General features: G+C 43.8%; 1 protein-coding gene and 1 long non-coding RNA gene across 3 annotated transcripts in view; one reads left to right on the forward strand and one right to left on the reverse strand.

Moving 5' to 3' along the window:
* Positions 1-12: 12 nt before the first annotated feature.
* CSGALNACT2 (chondroitin sulfate N-acetylgalactosaminyltransferase 2) overlaps positions 13-23,634 on the forward strand; it is a 35,649-nt gene continuing 12,027 nt past the window's right edge. The window contains exons 1-2 of the mRNA XM_081861232.1: positions 13-136; positions 14,693-15,933. Coding sequence (XP_081717358.1) covers positions 15,276-15,933 — 658 coding nt within the window. The 5' untranslated portion in view covers positions 13-136; positions 14,693-15,275. The remainder of the gene's footprint in view (positions 137-14,692; positions 15,934-23,634) is intronic.
* On the reverse strand, positions 11,886-15,784 carry LOC309341626. 2 transcript variants are annotated; one of them, XR_014156455.1, is made up of 3 exons: positions 15,645-15,784; positions 12,266-12,393; positions 11,886-12,191 (listed from the first exon to the last, which is right to left on the reverse strand). It is a non-coding gene; the product is annotated as an uncharacterized lncRNA (long non-coding RNA). The 2 variants fall into 2 exon arrangements; XR_014156456.1 differs by having other exon boundaries at positions 11,887-12,191; positions 12,272-12,393.

The raw sequence follows: 23,634 nt of genomic DNA on the forward strand, positions 1-23,634 counted from the left end.
CGCGCCCGCGGAGATGAGGCGGAGAAGGGACGGTGCTCCTCTCCAGGCGAGAGCCGCCCCTTCAGCCTGGGCTGGGACGGCGAAAGGGGCGCGCGCCGACGCCTCTCCGCGCAAAGGGACGCGCGCGAATTGTGAGGTAATTTTTGCGCTGTGAGGCGAAGCGCCTTTATGCAGGCGCGCGCTCGCGCGCAGGGAGTTGAAAACGCAGCTCGGGGAGGGTTTTGTCCGCGTCAGCCGCTGGGGTCCCCGTAGGGTGGCGTCGAGAGGAGACGAGACCGACCCGTCGCGTGGGGAGGGGGGAGGGGTTAGGGCGCCCGCCCCTGTGGCCGCGGGAGGGCGCCTGGCCTCGCCCTCAGATGGCTCACCCCTCTGCCAGCAGGGCGGGTCGGGCAGCATGGACCGGAGGAAAGCGAAGAAGTGGCAGCGGCGGCGGCGGCGGCAGCAGCCACGCTCCCCTCCCGCCGGTGCCTATCGCTTTAAGGGGCTGCCGCGGCCGGGAGGAGAGTAGTGGCTGAGGCGCGCCGATGCCGCCTCCTCCGCCTCATTTCCTCGCTCGCTCACAGGAAGTGGGGCCGCTGCTGCGCGGCGCAGCCTGCAGTCCAACAGCAGCAGCAGCAGCAGCAGCAAGAGCTGCTAGTTGAGCCGAGGAAGAAGCAGCAGCAGCAGCGGCGGCGGCAGGAGGAGGAGGAGGGGGGGGGCTCCGTTCTGAGGTGAGTCTTGCGGGGCGCGCGGGCCACGTTCGCCGTTCTCCCCTTCCTCGCCCCCCCCCCATCTCAGCCTCCCCCGTGGCTTTGGCGCATCTGCCCCAAGCAGGTTCTTTCACTCCTTCCTTCGCTCCTGGTGCCACGATTGCCGCCCACCGACCCACCCCCCCCCCCCACCATGACACCCAAATCTAGGCTCTCCAGAGCAGGTCTAGTCCAAAGTCCTTTGCGCACGTAACGAAAACATCTCGCCCACCTCGGCTCGTTGTTGTGTCCACTCGCCCACCCCCGGGAATGTATGTGTCTGCAGGATGGGTAACAACTCTTGGATACCTACCTACACACCTGCGTGTGTGTGTGTGTGTGTTTCTTTTTCTTAACTAAACCCTCCGCCTCGCCGTATCTTAACCCTTTCTTCCCTCCCGCCGCCCCATTACAGTAGAACCTTCTATCCTTCCTTCCTCAAAAATCCCCTCGGGGCTTCAGGACGCCAAGCCGAAGATCTCTGAATGCAAATCGGGTGACGCCTTGTGCTCCTCATTCGTGCAGTCTGGTTGCAGAGTGGTGGAAGGCAACATCCCCCGCCCCCACTCCACCTTTCCAGAGCTTCTATATCTTGGGGAATAGCGTTTCTGTCATAGGAATTGCTTGATTATAGCATCAAGGCTGGCGGTTATTCCGAATAAATTGATATAGGTTAGACTAAGTTGAAATGCTAGAAGATAGCCTGGATGGCTCAGTTGGTTAGAGCATGGTGCTCATATTGCCAAGGTTGCAGGTTCAATCCGTGTACAGGGCAGCTGCATATTCCTGCATTGCAGGGGGTTGAACTAGATGACCCTCAGGGTCCCTTCCAATTTTATGATTCTGTGTGCAAGATTCTTTGGTTGTTACCCTTATTCCTATTAATCACAATTGTATTTCTTATCTGTGCCTTATCTTTCCCGGACACACTTTCCCTAGCCTGTTTTCTTCAAACAATTGCGTAAAATCACACTCCACTCTTGCAAGTTGTCCTATAGCTGCTTCAGTTGCAACCAGATTTTTTCCTCCGTGCGCAAAAGCATGCAGTGGAGGAATAGAAAGACATCTGTTTCTGTCATAGTAGTTTCATAGGCAAAAGGATAGTTAAAATGTGTCGCAAGACAAGCAGTCCACATGCAATAACTCTGGGCCGTGTACCCTCTATATTTTCTCTCTGTTGCATTGTTCTGTATGTTCTCTTCCTTCCTTCCACCCATAAATTTATAACTTAGTTCCCTCTATTTTGCGCCTGTTCTTTTCTTCACATATCTCTTCTCACTTAGATACAGAAAGAGAGAAAACTCATTATTTCTTCAGATCCCTTACAGAGTAAGCTGTTTTGTAAGCAGTGGTTTATCCCATGCAGACTGGAAGGCAGTGGGTGGTAAATGGATGGTGTGCTAGACAGTATTTAGCATGTGTTTCTCTCAAGATGGGGTGCTTTGTTAATGAAGAACTGAGGGCTTTTTTTTTACTAGCGACAATCGATCACTCATATTTCCTGTCTTTTTTAAAAAATGGTATAGGACAGGGATTCATAACTGGTAGACCTTTACATGTTGTTGGACTTGAATTTTCATTAGCCCAGCCAGCATGGCCAATGGTCAGGGATGGGAGGTATAGTCCAGCAACATCTTCGAAGGGTTCCCCATTCCTGGTGCAGAGGAGCAAGTAGATAAATTACTCCTATCATTTTATTTTGTTGGATGTTCCTCTTTCAAGTTTGAGAGAAGAACCAACTGAGGTGTTCCAAACTGTGTTACAGAACTGGTCATGGCTACGAAGCTGAACCATGAATCAGTAAGTCTCTGTTTTGTATTTTGCCTCTGCCACGAACTCTCTAGGTAGCCTCAAGCAAGTCACAGCCAGTTTCCTCTGAAATACGGCGATAGTACTGACCTAATTTTACAGGGTGGTTGCAGGTTTAACATTAAACATGTCGTACTGGGAAAGCACACAGTAAATTGGCAGGATGTTTCGGTATCATGGGAGGTGAGAAGTGCATGGATTGCTGTAGCCTCAAGCAAAGCCAACTTGCATTGTTGTGACACAGTGCAGAAATCATCTGGCACCAGTTGAATTAAAATATATTGGAGTTTGCAGTAGGAATGGTGAGGTGAAGTTACTCACTTGAGATTCAACCCTTTGGTGCTTTCCCAGATAGATGAATTGGCTTGGGCTTCCCCAAACCCTTATGTAGCATAGCTACTTAAGAGTGCATTCAGATCTTGGTACATGTCATTGGAGCGGGGGCAAATCAGTTCTGGTGTCCCATTGCCCCTGTTTAAATGTAATGATCCCATAGTGACTGTTATGTCTGGATTACGATTGCTCCCCCGACCCATATCTCTTCTTTCCTTGGTTCTAGGCAGAAAAAAGTCAAAGCATGTTGATTCATTCTTTTGTAATGTCTATCTCATCTGAGATGGAACTAAACTATAGGATATGTGGGAAGTTGTTATGAAACCAAGGGCATCTAGTAGCCCTGCATGAGTCTTGCTGGTCTTATCTGGCACAAACTAAAAGAAGACCAGATATGAATTGTGGTTCTTGGCTTTAGGCTGCATTCTTAAAAAAACACAACAAGTTTAAAATACCACATTTTTCGCTCTATAAGACGCACCAGACCATAAGACGCACCTAGTTTTTGGAGGAGGAAAACAAGAAAAAAAATATTCTGAATCTCAGAAGCCAGAACAACAAGAGGGATAGCTGCGCAGCGAAAGCAGCAATCCCTCTTGCTGTTCTGGCATCTGGGGTAGCTGTGCAGCCTGCATTCACTCCATAAGACGCACATACATTTCCCCTTACTTTTTAGGAGGGAAAAAGTGAGTCTTATAGAGCAAAAAATACAGTATGCAGAATCATCACGTAACGCAGATTTCTGGTGCTTTAGAGTATTCATACCTAGATTCTACACCAGGGGTCCTCAAACTATGGTCCGCGGGCCAGATCCAGTCACCAGAGTCCTGAACCTGGCCCGCCCAGCAACTGCAGAACCCGCCTCGCCCCCCCCCATTTTCCTTTTTTCCACGGGGAGGCTCTAAGCAAACGCTTGGCACACACAAAAAGGGAAGCAGCGAAAAGTAGCAACAATTCCGTCCCCGGTGTTCCAAAAGGCTCCTCAGCATTCCAAAAGGGTCCCTCCCCAACCCCAACATTCCAAGGCTTACCTGTGCCAGTCGAGGAGGGCTTGGAGGGGAGACATGCGACACTGCTCGGCTGCTAGGGGAAGCAGGATACGGCTAGCCAAAGGAGCTCCTTTTAATATATGTTGGTGTGGCTGCTTGCTTGATCGCCTCTCCCTCACCGACGGTCACAGATCCATTGCAAACACAGGAGGGCAACGTAACGGTGGGCGAAGCTCCCTTTCTCTCTGCCTCTCTTAGCTCCCCACCTTTTCCCCTCCCCAAGCCCAGGCCAAGAGACAAGCTCAACAAGTATATGACCAATTTAATAATAATAAGGTGTTTTGAATAGTACTGCAAGTAAACTCAGTGTTACTCTGTGTAGACCCACTGAAATTAATAGACCCAAGTGACTTGTGTTCATTATTTTCAGTAGATCTACTCTGAGTGATCTAGCAAACTGGCATTGTCTACAACCCATACCATAACATTTTAAGAGCCAGTGTGGTGTAGTGGTTAAGAGCGGTAGATTCGTAATCTGGGGAACCGGGTTCGCGTCTCTGCTCCTCCACATGCAGCTGCTGGGTGACCTTGGGCTAGTCACACTTCTTTGAAGTCTCTCAGCCCCACTCACCTCACAGAGTGTTTGTTGTGGGGGAGGAAGGAAAAGGAGAATGTTAGCCACTTTGAGACTCCTCCGGGTAGTGATAAAGCGGGATATCAAATCCAATCTCTTCTCCTCTTCTTCTTAAATATTGTATTGTTTTTCCTGTTTTGTGCACTACAAATAAAATACAGTGGTACCTCTGGTTGTGGATGGGATCTGTTCTGGAGCTCCAGTCGGATCTCGAGGTTTTCGCAACCAGAGGTGCTTGTTCCGCGCATGCGTGTGGTGTGGTAGAGCACTTCTGTGCATGCATGTGCGGCAAAACCCAGAAAATGACTTCTGGGTTTGCCACATGTGTGTCCCAAAGGATACATAACCAGAGGTGCGCATAAGTAGAGGTACCACTGTAAGTGCAGTGTGCATAGGAATTTGTTCATATTTTTTTCAAACTACAGTGGTACCTCAGGTTACAGACGCTTCAGGTTACAGACTCTGCTAACCCAGAAATAGTACCTCAGGTTGAGAACTTTGCTTCAGGATGATAACAGAAATTGCACAGTGGCGGCCCGGCGGTGGCAGGAGGCCCCATTAGCTAAAGTGGTGCTTCAGGTTAAGAACAGTTTCAGGTTAAGAACAGACCTCCAGAACAAATTAAGTTCTTAACCCGAGATACCACTGTATAGTCTGGCACCCAGCAATGTCTGAGGAACAGTGAACTGGCCCCCTGTTTAAAAAGTTTGAGGAGCCCTGTTCTACACCATATGAAGCACCATGTCACAACTTTCCTCTTTCTTTTAAAACATATTGGTGATCTCATTTGGTTAAGGAAAATATGTTCATGAAATCATCAGTACAACTGGCAGATGTCTACTCTTAGGGTGGGTTAAATATTTGTTCCCATCTGTCCTTGCTTTGGTTGGAGAAAAAATTACTGGAAAAAAGTTGCATAGAAAAATTGAAAGCTGGTCACTTGAAATCATGTGGGTGTGAAAACTGTTGCTTTGTAAAGAGAGCCAAAACCTTGGCTATTATTCTTTCTCGCATAAAGCCTCTGTTGCACTGATGGAATGGGAAGGAAAGTGCTTAGAGTGATCAGGTATTCGTGTTTGTCTTTTGATTATGGTTAAGGGACTGGATTGTGTGCTTCAAGCCTATGCATGTAAACTATCAGCACCTTTAAAGACCATAGAATCATAGAAATACAGAGTTGGAAGGGATCCCGAGGATCATCTAGTCCAACCCCCTGCAATGCAGGGATCTTGTTCTGGGTGGGCTTGAACCACCGACTTCTGGTTTACAGCCACACACAGTGACTCATTGTGTCACAGAGTTAAAGGGAAGCTCTGGTAACTAAGGTAATCAAATTTCTCATTGGTTAGGTGTCCTGTTTTTTACACCCCCCCCCCCCGCTATTTTTAATTTCTTTCTTGAGACAGAATAATTTGCCCTGATTGCTGTCCAGCATTTGAAGTAGCCGGGCGTCAGTCACATTTTGCTTCGAGGAACTGAACCATGTTCAGCCATGGTTCACATTAATGCATGTGTGTCCCAAACCATGATTAACAACATCTTTCATGTAAGAGGAACGGAAATTTGTCATTCTGTGCCCCATTTCTGACCCCTCAACCTTGGTTAAAAGCTAAAGAAAGTTGTTCCTATGCCAGCTCCAAGTATTCATTTGCAACTAGTAGTCAGTAGTTACCTATGCTGCCCATAAATGTGAGAAAATTCAATTTACTGACATGGTGAATAAAATATACTATTTCTGGAGATATATGTGTAGGATTGCACATTGCTGCTTAATAGAAACTGCATGTACTGTCTATTACTGTATGTTAATTTCACAAAGAATCTTCATGTAATTATGGCAAATATTCTAACTAATATTAACTAATATTATTAGTTTTTCTAATTGCTCTTGGGTAATCCAGTACTGACAATAGAAACACTCCTACTTTTCTTAGTTTAGTTATCATGGATATATTCAAAGAAAAGCCAAGAAAGTTTGCTGCAACAAAGATTAAGGCTGCTTTATGGCTGCAAATCTAAAAAGACAACTAGGAGAACTCAAGTTTTGTTTTCTAATGAAGTCCAGAAATATGTCATATTGTAGGACTGTTGAAGTCTCTGCTGCAACACTCTGTGCAATGCTAGACACTTGCAATGTGAATGAGTTAGATACAATGTTGGAACTATTTGACTAGCTGAATGTTGAGTAATTCAACAGTTCTTGACTGTGGAAATTTTGTTGCACTGACGTGTCCTAATCTCAGTGTAGCTTTTAACTGCACTGCTGTAAAAGAACCTGGAAGTGCTGTTATTTTCTTTGCTACTTTAAAGTCTTCTAATTGCATTTTGTATTTCTGTCCCGACCCTGAAGGAGTTAGGTGTTCTGTAGATGACTGCTCCAGGGTAATGTCGCGGCACAGATGTCAAATATCATGCTATTGTAGTATATAAAGTAATGACTTTGTGTGCAGATAATGATGATGGTGAAGTATTCTTGTGTTTGGTGCTATTTTTAAGAAATTAATTTAATGTAACTGAGTGGTAGGAGTAGCCATTTGTGCAAGGGCTTAATGAGACAGCTGGTGCTCAGTGTCTGCAGAAATGTCCTTCGCTCGTACAAGTCTTGCTTTGGAAGCAATATGTACATAATACTAAGAAAGTCTTTACAGTCAGTTTATATGTTGAAAAACTGAGGTCTGCAGTCTGACCTCAAATGTTTCATAACTAAACCAATTTCCAGCTTATCCACACAGGCTTGGGGCAGCTGAGCCTTAATTCTATAAAAAATAATAATAGTGACACAGGTAGTGAAAAAGGTCTACCGTCCCATCTGTGATGGGAATGAGGTTGAGAGAGGGTTTTAAAACTTGCTCAGTTGCAATTTGATTCTGCTCCTTGTCTCACAGGTTTTCCCCTCTTAATGAAGAAGTGAGGGTGACTGCAATTGAAGAGGAGAAAAAATGTTCAGTTTCCTTGTAGTTGCAGCTTATTGCCCCACATGCTACTGCCCTGGATGAGAAGAGTGGCTTAGGGCAGTGTTTCCCAACCTTGGGCCTCCAGCTGTTTTTGGACTACAATTCCCATCATCCCTTGCCACTGGTCTTGCTAGTCAGGGATGATGGGAGTTGTAGTTCAAAAACAGCTGGAGGCCCAAGGTTGGGAAACACTGGCTTAGGGGAAGAAGGGTGTTTAAAAATGGTGGCTCCCTGAAAACTCTTTCCTTCCATAGCTTATAGGCAGAATAGTCCTAAATTCTCATGATGGGAAGATTGAAGTGACAGATTGTCCATCATTTCCAAAGGATGATGCTTTCCTTTTTTTGAACAGGTGGAATCTACTAACACGCACCCGACCATAACACACACATAGTTTTTAGAGGAGGAAATCAAGAAAAAAAAAATCTAAACAGTGGATGTATGATTTTTGTGGTTCATGCTGTGGCCACAGACATGTGATCTGACGGTGAGTTTGGGGTAGCCCAATGCAAAAATCCTGTGGATCCATGCTTTGTAACCACATTTTTGCACCACTGTGGCCCCAGGCAACAGTGGGTGCGTGCTATTTTTGGTGCAAGCTGTAGCCATGGACATGCTATGTGATCTGATGGTGAATTTGGGGTGACCCAGTGCAAAAATCCTGAGGATCCATGTGGATCCGTGCTTTGTAACCACGTTTTAGGTGGAGAGGGAAGGAAAAGCACTCAAGGGACAAGGAGCACGCGTGGGGTGTGTGGAGAAGGGTGCTGCTAATAATTCAGGTGAGGGGTATAAGTGGAGAAGGCTCCTGTTCTCTCCCGCTTTGCTCCTTTGAAGCAAGCAGGCTCTGCTTCTCTCCCACCTCCCCGGCTTAGCGCTTAGCGATCTGAAAAACCTCGCTGCTATTTCACGAGCTGAGTGGGGAGGAGAGAGGGACATGGTTGCTTTAAAGGAGCCAACCGGACAGGAGCTGCTTACACTTGTGTAAGCGGCTCCTGTCCTCTCCTGCATTGCTACTCTGAAGCAAGCAGGCTCTGCTTCTCTCCCTCCTCCCCACTCAGCGGCTCTTCTCCCGCTTTGCTGTTTCAAAGGGAGCCACGGAGGAGGGAAGGAAGGGGAACCATGGATCCTCTGCTCACGACTGCAGCAGATCCCCCCGCCATCCTTAGGCATTTGCTCCATAACACGCACAGACATTTCTCCTTACTTTCTAGGAGGAAAAAAGTGAGTGTTATGGTGCAAAAAATACGGCATGTCTTCAATTTCCTTCAGCTGAAACCAAGCAGGTCCAAGGCTGGCCCCAGAACACCCCATTTCAGGTCTTCCCACCAGCAAACCTCCCTGTGCTCGCCAAGCTTTCAGTGGGCTTAGTGAGGGCCTCCCTCAGGTGTGTCTTGCTACCAAAACTCATCTCTGTGAGCAGAGGGGCACCTCTACCCTGTTCAATGCCCTCTAGATCAGTGTTTCCCAACCGGTGTTCCGCGGCACACTAGTGTGCCGCGAGATGTTGCCTGGTGTGCCGCGAGCGAGTCCAAAAAAGGTTGGGAAACACTGGTTTCTCTTTCAAAAAGGAAACGTGGGTTAAAGCGGTGACACCGCCTCCCACTCACTTTCCTGCTCTGGCTTCCCTAACAGTTTTCCGAGTTGCGTCACTGGATCCAGCCCCCTTTTCCACATGTGACACGGGGCTGGAGGGAGGGAAAGAGGGCTTTACGTCGCGCACAAAGGCAGCCTCCTAGAAGCGCTCTGGGCCGGCGCCGTTTCACCGAAGGCGCCGGAGGACCCCCACCCTCAGCTCCTTCAGAAAGGAAGCCCCGCCCCTCGGCTCCCTACGCCGCCAGGCAGCTCAGCTGACTGACGAGGACGTTCTGCGGCGGCGGCCGCCGCACAACCACCACAGGTGCTGGCAGCGTCCGCAGCGCAATAAGTAACAGCGCCTGGTGCTGCCAACTCTTTCTCTCTCTCTCCGGCCCCCCCCCCCAAGCTCTCGCGCGCCCCGCGTCAACATCGTCGCGCGCAGCTTCCCGAGCTTGAGGCCAGCCGCTGCACGCACGCGCCGGCTCGTAATCGGCTCCGGTTGTTGCCTTTCTCCGCCGAGGTCGGTGGACCCCGAGCCTAGGCTTCCTTCCCGCACCCCGCTTTCCGAAGACCGCACACCAGTTGGGCCAGTACATATTCCCCTCCCGTGACTGGAGCGGAATAGCCCTTTCTCTTCTTCCCCAACCCTTGTCGTTGGAGGAGTCCCTCAGTCCCTCGCTTTGCTGCCTCCTCCCCCCCCACCCCCAAAGCTTGGAGGTTCCCCGGCAAGGGGGAGGGAAAAAAAATTGAAAGTTACACTTTCGTGCGTCCCTCCCGGCGTGACGCTGCGCGCTGACGTCACGGGGCTGTAATGGTGGTGTGCCTCGAGATTTTTTTCATCAAACAAGTGTGCCTTTGCCCAAAAAAGGTTGGGAAACACTGCTCTAGATTATGCCTCATTTATTTGGCAAATATATAGGCAATAGGCATGAGCATTAGGCTCTCAGGCAGGCACACACCTAAATACAATGTGAAGAAATGCAGTAAAAATACAGACTAAAACAATGGAATTGGAAAGCAGCAGGCCAAGAGCAGATGATAAAACTTAGCAGAAGGCTGAGAAACAGTGAAACCATACTGGAATGCCTGGACAAATAACAAAGTATTTCACTGATGTTGGAATCATATTTGGGAACACCCTTCTGATGACAGAGGGGCTTGTAACTGAGCGTCTGACAATGACTAATGGTCAGACAGGAACATGTGGTTGAAGTCAGCCCCTCTTGTATGTAATAACTTGTGCTTTGAATTGTGCCTGAAAATGGACCGGCAACAAATGTCGCTGTTTAACTACGTGGGAGAAACTTTGTAAAGGGCAGTGCCAGTTCAAAATGCAGCTGCCTGGCTATCAACAGGAGCTTCTGTGAAGTCTTCAAAGGCAGCCCATGTAGTTGACCAATCTAGTCAACTAGTCATCTAGAGGTTGCCAGGCCATGGATAATGGTCAACAGATATTCTCTCTCCCAGAAGGTGGGGAGTCGCAGCTGATGCACTAATCCATGGGTAGGCAAACTAAGGCCCGGGGCCAGATCTGGCCCAATCAACTTCTAAATCTGGCCTGCAGATGGTCTGGGAATCAGCGTGTTTTTGCATGAGTAGAATGTGTCCTTTTATTTAAAATGCATCTCTGGGTTATTTGTGGGGGCATAGGAATTTGTTCTTTTTCTTTTCTTTTCCAAAATATAGTCCAGCCCCCCACAAGGTCTGAGGGACAGTGGACCAGCTCCCTGCTGAAAAAGTTTGCTGACCCCTGCTAACCATAGCTGAATTCTATTGGAATTGAAAAATAATGTTTTATGGTCTTCAAATTTTTGCTTCAGATAATAAAATTTAGTATTTCAAGTAGAGTTATATGGCACTATGGAGTGTGATACAGCCTGACTGCTTATACAATACCTGCTCCCATTGCAGAGTGCGTGTGTACTGTCGTCTGTGGCATGAATAAGGTAGGGTTGGCCACTGTGAGCTTGGCATTGGTAACTTCAAAACTGGACTACTGCAATGTGCTCTATGTGGGACTTCCCTTGGGCTTTACCTAGAAGATCCAGCTGGTATAGAATGCAACAGCTAATTTGTTGATCCTATCAACATCAAATAATAGCTGGAAAGACTGCACTCTGTTTGTGGAATGCTCTCCCCAGGGGGGTTTGCTTGGTGCCTTCATTAAACACCTTTAGGCACCAGGCAAAAGTGTTCCTCCCTAACCAGGCCTTTGGCTGATTGACACTCAGTGCCCTCTCGCTGTGCTCGATGGGGTACTGCTGGGAGCAACTATATGCCCCCGACGTGCACTTAGCCTGTCCTGGAAACTGGATTTTCAGTGTTGTAGCTCCAGCCTTCTGGTATTATTTACCAGCCAAAACTACAAAGGCACCTAGCAAGATGATGCTTAGGTGTCTACTGAAGATGTTTTTGTTCAGGAAGGCTTTCACCGAGGTCTCTCTACTAACAAACTACTTTTCTATGAGTGGAGAGTGTGTGTTGGCTTGTTCTTGGGGATAATTCAACATGTAGCTGCCAGCCCCCAAACACCTACGTTCTGCTGCGGTGATTCAGTTGATTGTAAAAATGGGCCCAGTGTTGGAGTAGGCGAAGCTTTTTAAAAACTTCTGATAGCTGAGGCATCATTTTTCTCAAGTAAAAATCATTCTGTGATGGTACAAACTCCATGCTGTCTGGGGGCACCCACCCGCTGTGTTTCTGTGTGCATTCCTGACACCACCTTGGGGTGGCTTATTTTGCTGTGCTTCTGTATCAAGAGTAAATTATTTAGTTTCACTCAATGGCAGAGACATAACAGAATTACAGGCCCCTAGCAATGGGTTGATTAGAAGGGGACAAGGCTAGAGCAGTGAAAGCAGCAAACAGCCATTTATGAAGGCAAACAAGTTTTGGTGTTCAGCTGAGTCTTAAATTTATTTTTAAGTCTCATATCATGACCACTGTTAGTGGGTCTTGGCAAAGATGTTTACTGTTTACAAAGTTTACTGCGGATTCCTAGTTAATAAAGTGAGGGTTTCTGGAATAGTAGCAGAGGATCAGGCATTTGAAAGGAGGTTCAGTCAGTGCAGTAGGGAAGGATGAAGTGATATAGCTTCATTTCAAATTAGGACAGACTCAGTTTAACCTGTGGCCTATTCATTATCTTCATAACCGCACTTGCTACCTTTAGAAGAACAGAAATAATGAATTCTATGCTCTGCATTGTTGGAGGCAGTATGATTCCGAATACCAACTCACCCTTACCAGATGACTTTGCAAAATATATGATGAAGAAACCAGTGATCTCAAGCCCATAGCAGATTGGGGGAGGACGTCTGAAAGCTTTTCTAGTAGGTCCCATGAAGATTCATGAAGGCTAACATTTCCTGCAAGTAGAATAAGAATTTTGCTTGAAAAAATGTGTCACTTTCCAAATGGCAAAATCAAGGAAAAGTCTGGGAACATTTTTCTCTTGGAGGTAAAATTGCTGATGATCTTAAACTGAGTCAGATAACCACAGAACAATGAAGCCAAAGGACCATTTTGTAGCCTAAAAAAACACCCTTAAGATAGTTTTGGGAAATGAAGTTTGCATATGTATCAGAAGGATATATTCAATCACACCATTATTATGATAGAAGTGTTTGGTTGTCTAACAGAAGCCATTATTAATTTTGTCTGGCTTACCTTTGCTTTAGAGTATGTGAGATTCTTTTGCAAGAAGTAAAGTGGTTATCTTAGTCATAAGTAGTCGCCATTTTTTTGGTCTTGCATTTTGTGGGAATTGTACTAATAAAATGCCCATAACAGGCCATCAGGGGATGCTGGTTTAAAACTTGGTACATCAAAGAGCTGAGTCTTGTACATAACTGGTGAGCTGTCTGGGTCTTTGTGTGTTTAGAGGTAGAGTAGGTCTCATAAGAAGAATCAGCCTCAACTGAGAGCCTGATAAAAGATCCTTTGGGTTCTGGATCTGTCCCTTGAGCTGCTAGGTTTACAATGCATATTGGTTTACAGTGCTATTGCATCTGTGTAATCTGCCCAAAGTATTCAGTTTGTTAGATGATGGCTGCCAGCCTTATTCTCTGAGGAAAGGGATACTTGCTTCTCAACTGTGAAGTGTATTTGGAGGTTGAAGTGACTAGTTAAACAATGCTGTGTTCTTTCGCTGTTCTTATATGTCAATAAGCAGAACGCTGTTATCAAAAGGATGTTCTCTCATGGTCAAGAAAGCAAACTTAGGCTGCGATAGTTTCCCCAGAAACTCAATGGATTGTTTCTTTGTTGCTATTGTTAGCCTAGTCTGTGCTTGAGGTTTAAATGTACTGAGCTTTCTTGTTCCTGTTCATTCTACTCAGATATGAATATTTTACAGCCTTCAGTTAACATGGTAATGCATACAATTTCTGACTTACATGCCTTAAATAAAATCTATTCCAGAACAAAATCTGATTGTCATGAATACTTATGCCTTAGCAGCATTTTGAGTGGACTAAGAATGTTTTGAACAGAAAACGTTTTTGTTAAATATTTGAAAGTGGGTTTAAGCCCTGCTGCTGCATTCTCTCCCCCAAAATTTGGAATTTCTCTACACAACCCCTAAATCTGCTCTGTTTTCCTTCACTCCCCCTTAAACTTGTTATAATAAATACCTTTAAAGTCCTTGCACTAGTGGAACTGATTAGTTAGATACAGCCCATAGAGACTGGAAGCTGGGTGTTGTTTTTTTGTCTCATACTTATCTCCTAGTTGGGTGCATAATGATGCGTTTTGTTTCTTGCATCTTGATTCACCACATCTGGACTCTAGTCAGTGACTTGAAGATACGCCTGGTGTTAGTCGCTTCAGTATGCATGTAGATAGTAATTTATAATTTTATCTGACTCTTCCCTACGCCCAAAACACTCTTTTCCTAGTGGAAAGGCCTTAATACTCTGACAGGTCTTCAGAGATAGGTGTTTGTCAATTGCAAAGGAGCTATTTTTAGTACATCTCTACAGTGCTTTTAGCACTTTGCATAGGGGTAGTTTTGTTAAGAGGTTCTGCTGAGACTGTTTTAGGACTGTGGGAGGGTTGGTCTTTACCTACCTGCAGTTATGTAAGTCATGCAAGTTGGAAGGCAACCCCCATAGTTTGTTGTTTTAGAACCATGAAGCCCCTCTCAAAATACAAGTGCACATTCTAATATTTTTGGAATTCTAAACCTCATATTTGGCCATCCATTTTTTTTACCTGAAGAAAGTACAGGTTTCCTGTGTACCCTTTTCAGAAGAAGGTAGATGTTCCTGCATGGTGACAGAAAATATAATTGGAAGTAGGAGTTAAATTTACTAACTTCTTAATACATTGCCGTTTAAATAAAAAACTGGTTATGATGCATTCCAGAAATGACAAAAATAGCAGGGGAAAGAATTCTGACAACCACTTATGTAGCTGGAAAAAAAGCTGTTTTTTACTAGTCTGTTGGATGAGTTTGTTTCAGACATTTCCACAAGAAGGAAATCACTGGTGTGTAGAAAGAATTGAAGGTTTACAACCCACCCCTGTCATGGGCCATCGCAGAAAAATAAATTTTGTGATTCATCATGTCTACATTTTTAGGATATTAAAACTTGCCTTCATGTGTTTTCCAGATGTTTGCCTCTTTTGCAATTCTAACTGAGTGTACTTTTCATTTAATTCTAGGCCCTCCCTTAATTTTGCTGACTCAGATTACAGATTTCCAAGACGGAGGAGAGAGAAGCATAAGCACCAGAGGAAAATATCCTGCAGACTGCCCATGAAAATTACTATTGCTCAGATATTTATGGCTCTTACGGGGGTGCGCAGATAGTGAGAAAAAATATTTTTAAAATGCCCCCATGGCTATAAATTGCGAGATTCTTTTGCTTTATACTTATCAGAATTTGATACATTTTCAACTTGTTGTCTTTGGAATACAGAAGCATAGCAAATTCACTACACCTCCAAAAACGTATGTTTAGACAAATTGCCCTGAAAGTAATGGGGGCTGTATCTGACTGTTTAGACTGTAAATGCTTGCAATAATGGAAGTTGTAGCAATACTGGGATTTGCGATCTCTGCAGTATTGCTTGAGCAAGACAACAGTTGCAAGTTTCCCCCCTTATTTGCCTCACACAAATGGATGTATCAGTAGAAATAGTTTTGGTTCAGCTTACAAACAATTGCTCCTTTCAGAAAATACTAGCAAGACATGACCAAAAACATCAGCTGTTTTAGTTGGAATACAACTTAAGTGCCGTAAGAATGCCTAGAAGAGGCATAATATTTCAAGCCAGAACTCGGTGGCTGTTGGTCGGTCTTGCCTTGCTGTTGAGTTTGTTGCTGTTTATGTACCTCCTTGAATGTGCTCCACAAACGGATGGCAATGGATCACTTCCTGGCATTGTAGGGGAGAGTTTTGGCAAGGAGCACTACCAAGCCCTCCTGCAGGAGCAAGAAGAACATTACCAAACCAGAGCTATGAGCCTCAAGCGCCAAATTGCTCAGTTAAAGCAGGAGCTTCAGGAAATGAGTGACAAGTTAAAAATGTTACAGGAGAAGAAAACCCCAAGAGTCAACAGCATGGGCTATCAAGGCACCAAAGAACAAGCACCCAACGATCTCCTGGAATACCTGCATTCTCAAATAGACAAAGCTGAAGTGAGCATGGGGGCCAAGCTGCCTAGTGAATATGGAGTCGTTCCTTTTGAAAGCTTTACTTCCATGAAGGTGTTCCAGCTGGAAATGGGGCTAACGCGACACCCAGAGGAGAAACCTGTCAGGAAAGATAAGCGAGATGAATTGGTGGAAGTAATTGAGGCTGGCCTCGAGGTAATCAATAATCCAGATGAAGAAGATGGTCAAGATGAAGATGACGGAATAGGGGAGAGACAGCTTTACAATGAAAACGATTTTATAGAAGGTACTTTATGCATTTTTTAATTCTAGTTCATAATATGGTGGTCTATACCAAATGGCAGAATTTCCGAGACAGAAGACCGGCTTTCCCCAACCAGGTAGTCTGTAGGTGCTTTGGACTACAATTCCTTTCTGCATATGACCAGGGATGGCAGGAGTTGTAGTCTGAAACATCTGGAGGGTGTAGAAGGTTGCAGTAGGTCATTAAATAACAGGTTTGGGGGATGGCACCATGAAATTGCAAGCACTGCCCTTCACTTTTGTGTGAATTTCCCTATATCCTTTCTACCTGCGGAAGCTTCCAACACTGGTTCTCCAAGTGAGTTTCTAAGCATACCCGGTTTACTTTAACCTGTGTAGCCTTTGCATCATCACCAAGCCAGATAGAGAGCCTAAGTGTGTACAAGGTAAGGGCATGCACTTTTCTGCGGCTCACTCCTATCTCCTTAATCCCTATTCATCCCTTGAGACTGAACCAGCCTTGGTTTATAGATATCACAGGAACGATGCACTTTTCTTTACTGGTAACTGCAATGATATTGGGTGGAATTCAGCATCATGCTTTGATTAACATTCTGTCTGTGCAAGCATTTCGGCTTGCCACACAGAATGTTCCCCGTTCTCTTGCCCCCATGTGCTGTTCTCAGGGTTCTTACCCCTCCAGAGCCAATTTTGGGAGGTGCGGGGTGGGGAATCCCTGTTGTGCATGTGGAAGACTTCAAACAGGCCTTCCACTACTAACAGGGCTTTTAGGTGAATCCCACCCGTTGCAGTCCTTCTCTTATCATATTTACTCTGTTGCGAATTTAAGGATTAATGATAACTACAACAGAAATCCAGATACTCCATCAAAGCAGGAAATAGTTACTGGCCTAGTGTTTGTGATTTATTTATTTAATTACTTATTTATTAAATTTGTATACCACCCTATATACCTTCAGGTCACAAGGCAGTTCACAGGATAAAATCAAAATATAAAAAAATCAAAATAAAAACAAAAGCAACCCAATAACACCCCATCCCAAAAAAATCCAACCCACATTTTAAAAGGGCATTGGATGTGAATCGTGAATTGGATGTGAAACATGATGTGTTTCATGTTATGCCTATGTGTGTGTAGAGAAGAAGCATTATATTATTGCTCAAGAAAATGAACAATGGTTAGAACCAGATCATTTATATGGTATAAATTTGCATGAAGCAGTTTGAATGGTGCAGATTTGACAGCTGCCAGCTAAGTAGTCCATTTGAGGGTTAAAAAATGAAACAAAACAAACAAAGACCTTAAATCATTATTCATTTTTGGATCAACTTTTACAATTCCAAATTTAACTCTGTTGCTGTCGTTATTTAAAAGAGACTATCAATAACACACTCCCCTACCTGATGAAAATATGTCATAAGCTTTACACTTTTGTGTGTTCGAGTCCCCCTCCCCCCCCAAAAATAATCTGACTGGCCTGAAGTTTCAGCATTCTGTTTTGCATGCACAACTTGTGGTGTATCACTGTCATATGTGTTGGACTACGAGGAGCTCAGTAAACTACCTGAGGGTTTATTCCCTGCCTACCATGGTTTAAAAACAAGGGGGAATTGTCCAGTAGCTGGTGGGTTGCATCTTCTCTGGTGTGCAGGGCTGCCAATTATTGCATATGTATATAATATATTGCTTACTCATTCAGTATTTTGGCATCTGATTTATAGGAGGCCACTTCATATCATGTCAGAGCATTGATCCATCTAGCTTAGTTTAGCACTGTGTGCTCCAGAAGTGGGGGAACCTTTTTCAGCCAGGGGGCAACAATCCCTTCTTGGCAACCTAATGATCTGTAGGATGAAAGGGAAGACACTCACAAATAAAAAGCCCGTACAGTGTCCTTGGCCACCTTGCAACGATGAGACAAACTCAAAACCCTGCACATAGCAAACTTCTAAAGGAATTCTCAAGTGCCCTGGGAATGAGGCAGAAAAAAATAGAAGTCTTTTCTCAGAGAAGAAAACCTTTGAGCAGCTCCATACTCTTGCCTTCTTCCCCCACCCCTGTCCACTTTCCACCAGTCCAGTAACAGATGGCATATTTTTTAAATCACAAGTTGGCAGGAGTACTTCAGTATGTCTCAGGCTGCGGTATAGTCCTGTAATGGGGGTAATAAGTTACATGCAGTACTCAGCATTTTTAGAGTAGTCTGGTGGAACACATATTAGCGATCCCAGACTGGGTGTACTTGAAACTTCTCAGCTGAGTTTTCAAACCAGTACACCGTGTGCCCCAAAACGTAGAAAACTGCTGTGACCACCCTTGACTGGCGCATGAATATATTCACTTGTTTAGGAATCTTTGCAGTTCATTATTCTTAAGCTCTAAGAAACTTAACAATGATGGTTTCACTTCATTGCTAATTCTTCAGGCAGAAAAAAAGGTTTTTCTTTTTCTTTTGGATGCTGTGTCATTGTTTCCAAAATGCGGTCAAAAATATGGCAATGATTTCTAAGACTTATTGAAAATGTTCATGTCTAAGATTGCCTTGAGACTGTCATTTTCAAGAAATTGCACCACAGTGGTAAGTACTGCTCTTTTTTTATGCACCTGCTTTGTCTCTGTCTTCATGTGTACTTGTGCAGTTTTGTGAATTGCTATCTCAATCTTCAGGCCTTGATAATTTGTTTGCTCCATGAAGGTGCCCATGTTGGCATATTGTTGAATTATACATAATGTATGTGAAGTGCTTTGAATACCCACAAAGCACTCTGTAAATACCAAGACTTTTACATATGCATTTCCCTTAAGAGCAATGCCTTCAGAACAAAGTGATCATGTTCTCTTCATGGCCACGTGTCTTCACTGTTGGGTTATAGTTGCTGTTGAATCATTCTGCAACACTTAAAGGAAAATCACTCTGGGCAGTAAATCATTAGAGTAGGTTAGTAGCTGGCCGCAGTAATGCTGCATCGCCTCTTTTCGGTACGTTTCTTCTTTTTTTTAAAGGCAGTTAGTCTGCAGTTTATAAGATGAGGAAATAGCATTGACTAAACTTTTTCTGGCAAGCCAACAGAAGACTTTTTTTGGTCAGAACTGAGCAACTATGGCAACCAATCTCCCCCTATTAATATTCTGTTCCCTTTGGTGGTTTCAGTATCTTGTATATCTGCTCACTTCATAAAAATTGTTGCCTGGTTAGCTTGCATCAACAAATGAAGTAGTTTTCCAGACAAATTCAACTGCTTCACTTGTAATTCTTGCCTTGTCACTTTTTTTTTTTTTTAAATGAATTTTAAATAAGAGTTGTTCAGCAGTGGAACAACTACAATTCTATGATTCTATACTTAAAAGCACTTTTAGGGGTTGATCACAAATGTTTAACTCTTAAGAACTGTGCACATTACAAACACACATCACAATGGCAAGTAACAGTAACCTAAAGCATATTTTTTTTAAAAAAAAATCAAAATTGGCATCTTTATCAGAATATTTAGGTTTTAAAATTTTCAGTAAGCAGACAGTTGCAGTTGTTAAAATACCCATGCACAATTAAAATTATTATCACTTAACTGTGACTCTGTCTAATGATATGGAGAAACCGAATGCAGGTTAAACCATGAGATCTCAACAGAATTAGGGTTTGAAGTTCTTTGGGAGTTGTAACTGTAAATGCAGTGATGCCAGTATGTATAACATGATAGCAGCAGGTAGGCTAACCTGTGTCCACTCAAACTACTCAACAAGAAAAGAAAAAACCCTGAGAATTTGGCTAGATGCACCCAGACTCCATTCAAGAGTTAATTGCTATGGATTTCCCCCATCACCACCAGCAGAATGCAGTATTACTGATTTCTGAACTTATAAGCAGGTTTTAGTTGCATTGTCAAATAATTTGTTTCACTCAGCCTCAGAATAAAGTTGTTGTTTCTAATTTGGCCATTACAACACCTGAAATTCCCAGCCATTTTACAATAATGGCTAGTGGCATTCTTTAAGTCATACGATAAAGCCAGAAAATTGCAGAGTTCGCTCTATCCCCATCCAAAAATGCCTCATTTTTTTTTTAAAAAAAAGCAAAACCAAACACTGAAGAAATGAGAATAATCAGCAAGGAGGAGGAGGACAGGAATCATTTGAGCAGTAGAAAGGCCTCAATAATTCCAGTAGTAGAGGCAGAACTTGTGGCAAAACATAGACTGCCACTTGAGCAGGTGAGCAAACATTGGGATGAGGTATTTGTTCTTTCCCTTGTTAGCTACTAAACCAGATAAATTGAGTGCAATGTATGATGGAAATAATCATGGATAGGGAAGAGTTATTGCTGCTGTTGGTTTTTCCAAAACTCACTTCCCTGTGTAGTTGTATCCTTCATGGAAAAATAGCCTAGGGATTAGTCAGTGAACCACTCTGTTGCAAAGAGTGTTGGGTGATGTTTTTGGTTTTTTCTAGAAATGTTTGCAATCTCTCTGGCAATTTGTTTATAAACTCTTGGGTTTAAAATACTTTTAAGAGTTCATTGCTCACTTGGACCCATTCAGTTTTAACAGCCATTTAGCATTGTTATTTCAACCTGATGAATACTCTTGATTACCAAGACTACCATGTTACTTGGTGTGGGTTCAAAAATGATAAACCGGTTGATAAGTTTGCAGCTTGCCTGGTTGAAGCTGGAAACCATCATATCCTGAAAACATATCAGTTTTATTTTATTTGCTGATTCAGCCATCCTGTCATAACAAGTTTACTGTACAAAAGAGTTTGATATAAATATTCCAGTTAACCTTGAGAAATAAACATGGAAATAACTGGACTGCTGATAGTTTTCAATGCATACCAGTAGTTTTTTGCCTGCTTTTAAATTTCCGATGTGTTTTGAGCAGGGCCATCTTTACCCAGGAGTGCAAGGGGTTTGGGGCACCTGGGTGCCAAATTCTGGGGGGTGCCAGGCTCCCACCACTGAAGCTGCCTAAGCGTATTGTATTGAGCTGCTATGCGGCAGCAGGGTCAGCGACACCTTTGACACGACTGATCTCGCGCCGCCTGCCTGGCAGCAGCAGGCAGACAAACAGGCGGCGCAAGATCAGTCGTGTCACAGGTGCCGCTGACCCTAAGTGAAACTCGTATATGCATGCTTGCAAGGGCCCTCCCAGCTCCTCTAGAAATAAGGGTGCCCCCACAATGAAAGGCTACACAATGCCCACCCGTCTCATCTTTCAGACACCTTCCTACGACCGTAAGCACATGCACATTGATAGCATTGTACATATTCTACAGGAAACTGGATATACACATTTAAAATTTGTCCGTTCAGATTATGTAGAAAAATTAATTTTCCTTAAATGGCAGTGAATGAATTAGCATAGTATATTGCAGCAGAACCGAGCATACATTGTGGAGGTAAATTGTGGCCATTTTTAATTAGGCGGTCTTGGCAATTGCATAAGTTATTTGTGTTTGGGGCAGCCTGATAAGTTTCTAAGAAATATTAGGAGCAGAAACAAAGTCTTCATACTGTTAGAATAGCTGATTTGAGTCTGTTAGTGAAAGGAACACATAACGGACTCTTAAGATGAACCCCGGTTCAGGTGATGTCAGTAAATCATGAGCTTTGCCAAACTGCAAGCTCAGATATTGGAGATGGGATGTAGTTTTGAATGGTAGTTTGCAACATAGCAGTTTCTGGATTTTTCTTCACAAATGCCATTTCAGCATAAAAGCAAGAGATAGAAATCCAGAAGTTATTTTTTCAGAAACTTCTGTTAAGAGGTCTGAATGCAACCTATTTTCAGACTCTTAAATTATTTTTTGGTAGGGGCATGGTGACCTAGTCTTCAGTGGACTGAGTAGCTGAGCAGAGCTTTGACATCATTAGTCTTGATGGGATCTGTAAAAATCTACGTAGGACTGGTAATTAATTCTCTAGCAGCTATGCATGATAACTCTGTTTGCTCTTAGAGAATTATAATCTTCTGACAATCTCTGCTAACTCTGTGTGTTCCTCCCCACCTTCAACCCTATGCTATGCATATTTACTTGACAGCTGTGCACTGGACTTCTGTGGGACTTAGTCCAGGGGATGCTTGTATAGTATTGCAGCCTTCAAGGTATCTTAACACTTTCAAACTACCAGTACAGAAAGACAGGTGTTATCTTTATTCTTATTCTGTTTGGGTTTTTAATCATTAATGTTGTACAGTCATACCTTGGGTTAAATATGCTTCAGGTTGAGCACTTTCGGGTTGCACTCCGTGGCGACCCGGAAGTAACGGAATGCGTTACTTCCGGGTTTCGCCGCTCGCACATGTGCAGATGGGCAAAATGACATCACGTGCATGTGCGGAAGTGGCGAATTGCGACACGCAGGCACAGGTTGTGTTCACTTCAGGATGCAAACGGGGATCCGGAACAGATCCTGTTCGTATGCAGAGGTACCACTGTATAGTGTTAGCTGCATTATTGTTACATGTTTACTATTAACTAGAAATTGTGTGTGTGTGGAGGGGTGATAAGTGGAATGTAAGTTGAGCAATAGGCCTGGGTGATGTATTGATATATTGCCTGGAAACCTGTTTAAAGTTAAAATCGCAAGAGTGATTCCAGAATTTTGGAGCAGGAATCCCTGTGTTTGTGTTTGCAGTGTCACGCGGTGCCCCGGCTGAAGTGCTCCTCTCGGAACAACGCTACCCGCCTGGCCTTGTTGCCAGGAAGCAGCAGGAGCTGTGCACAGTGACGCTGATCACCTGCATGGCTGGCAACTGCCTCCTACCTCCCTGCCTCCTTTCCAACATCGTAATATATTGGGATATCGCAAGTTTTAGCTGGCGATATATTATGATATATTTCGAAAGCAAATTTTCCTAGCCCTGTCAAACGGTTAATGTGCAAGACAGCTAGTCATTGTGAACGTTCACTTGGCTTCATGGAGAATGTGCATATAATGCTTCTATCAAGAGGGAATATTGCACATTTCCTGGTCAATATGCATAATCTTCAACAGTCCTTGGAGAATGTGTGCATACTGACTGCTTGTGTGTTTCCCACAGGCATTTGGTTGGTCACTGAGAACAGGATGCTGGACTGAATGGGCCATTGACCTGACCTAGCATTATTCTTATTAGGTTTTTTTCCTTCTTGCTTTTATTGTGTATTTTGTGTTTTTATCTTATATTTTTAATTTGTGAACTGCGCTGAACTCTGCGGATGTAGGGTGGAATACAGTAAATAAAAAAAATAAAATAAAACCTTTTTTCTTCCAGTAGTTCCCTGGAAAATATTTGGCAAAACTGTCATCCTAGCTTCGCCGCTGATAAATACGATATAAATTTTAGAGAGGCTGTTTTTGCACAGCTCTATGAAAAACTGTTCCCTTAAACTTACCCTTTTGATCCTTTCCAGTTAAGCAAATATGTAACTCAAAATTTTCACTTTGAGCAGGATTTATAAAAAAATCTGCAATGACAATAGTGTTTGTTTTAATTAGATCTACCACAGTTCATTTTCTATCAAGGAAATTGATGGAGAGAAAATTATTTACCTCCTGCAATGGGCATTTTTTGAGTCCAGCTATGGAAATAGTTTGCTACTATTTGGTTTCTGTAATGCATATTTGCTCTTTGGAGGCAATACAAGTTTATTGTCAGTGTTTGCCAAATTTGTCATCCTTTAGTGCAGGACTTCTAAATGCTGGCAGATTACATTAAGGATATGGGAACTATTTAGAGGGGG

The sequence above is a fragment of the Podarcis erhardii genome, assembly GCF_964252035.2.
Source record: "Podarcis erhardii genome assembly, chromosome: 5".
In the NCBI taxonomy this organism is placed as follows: domain Eukaryota; kingdom Metazoa; phylum Chordata; class Lepidosauria; order Squamata; family Lacertidae; genus Podarcis; species Podarcis erhardii.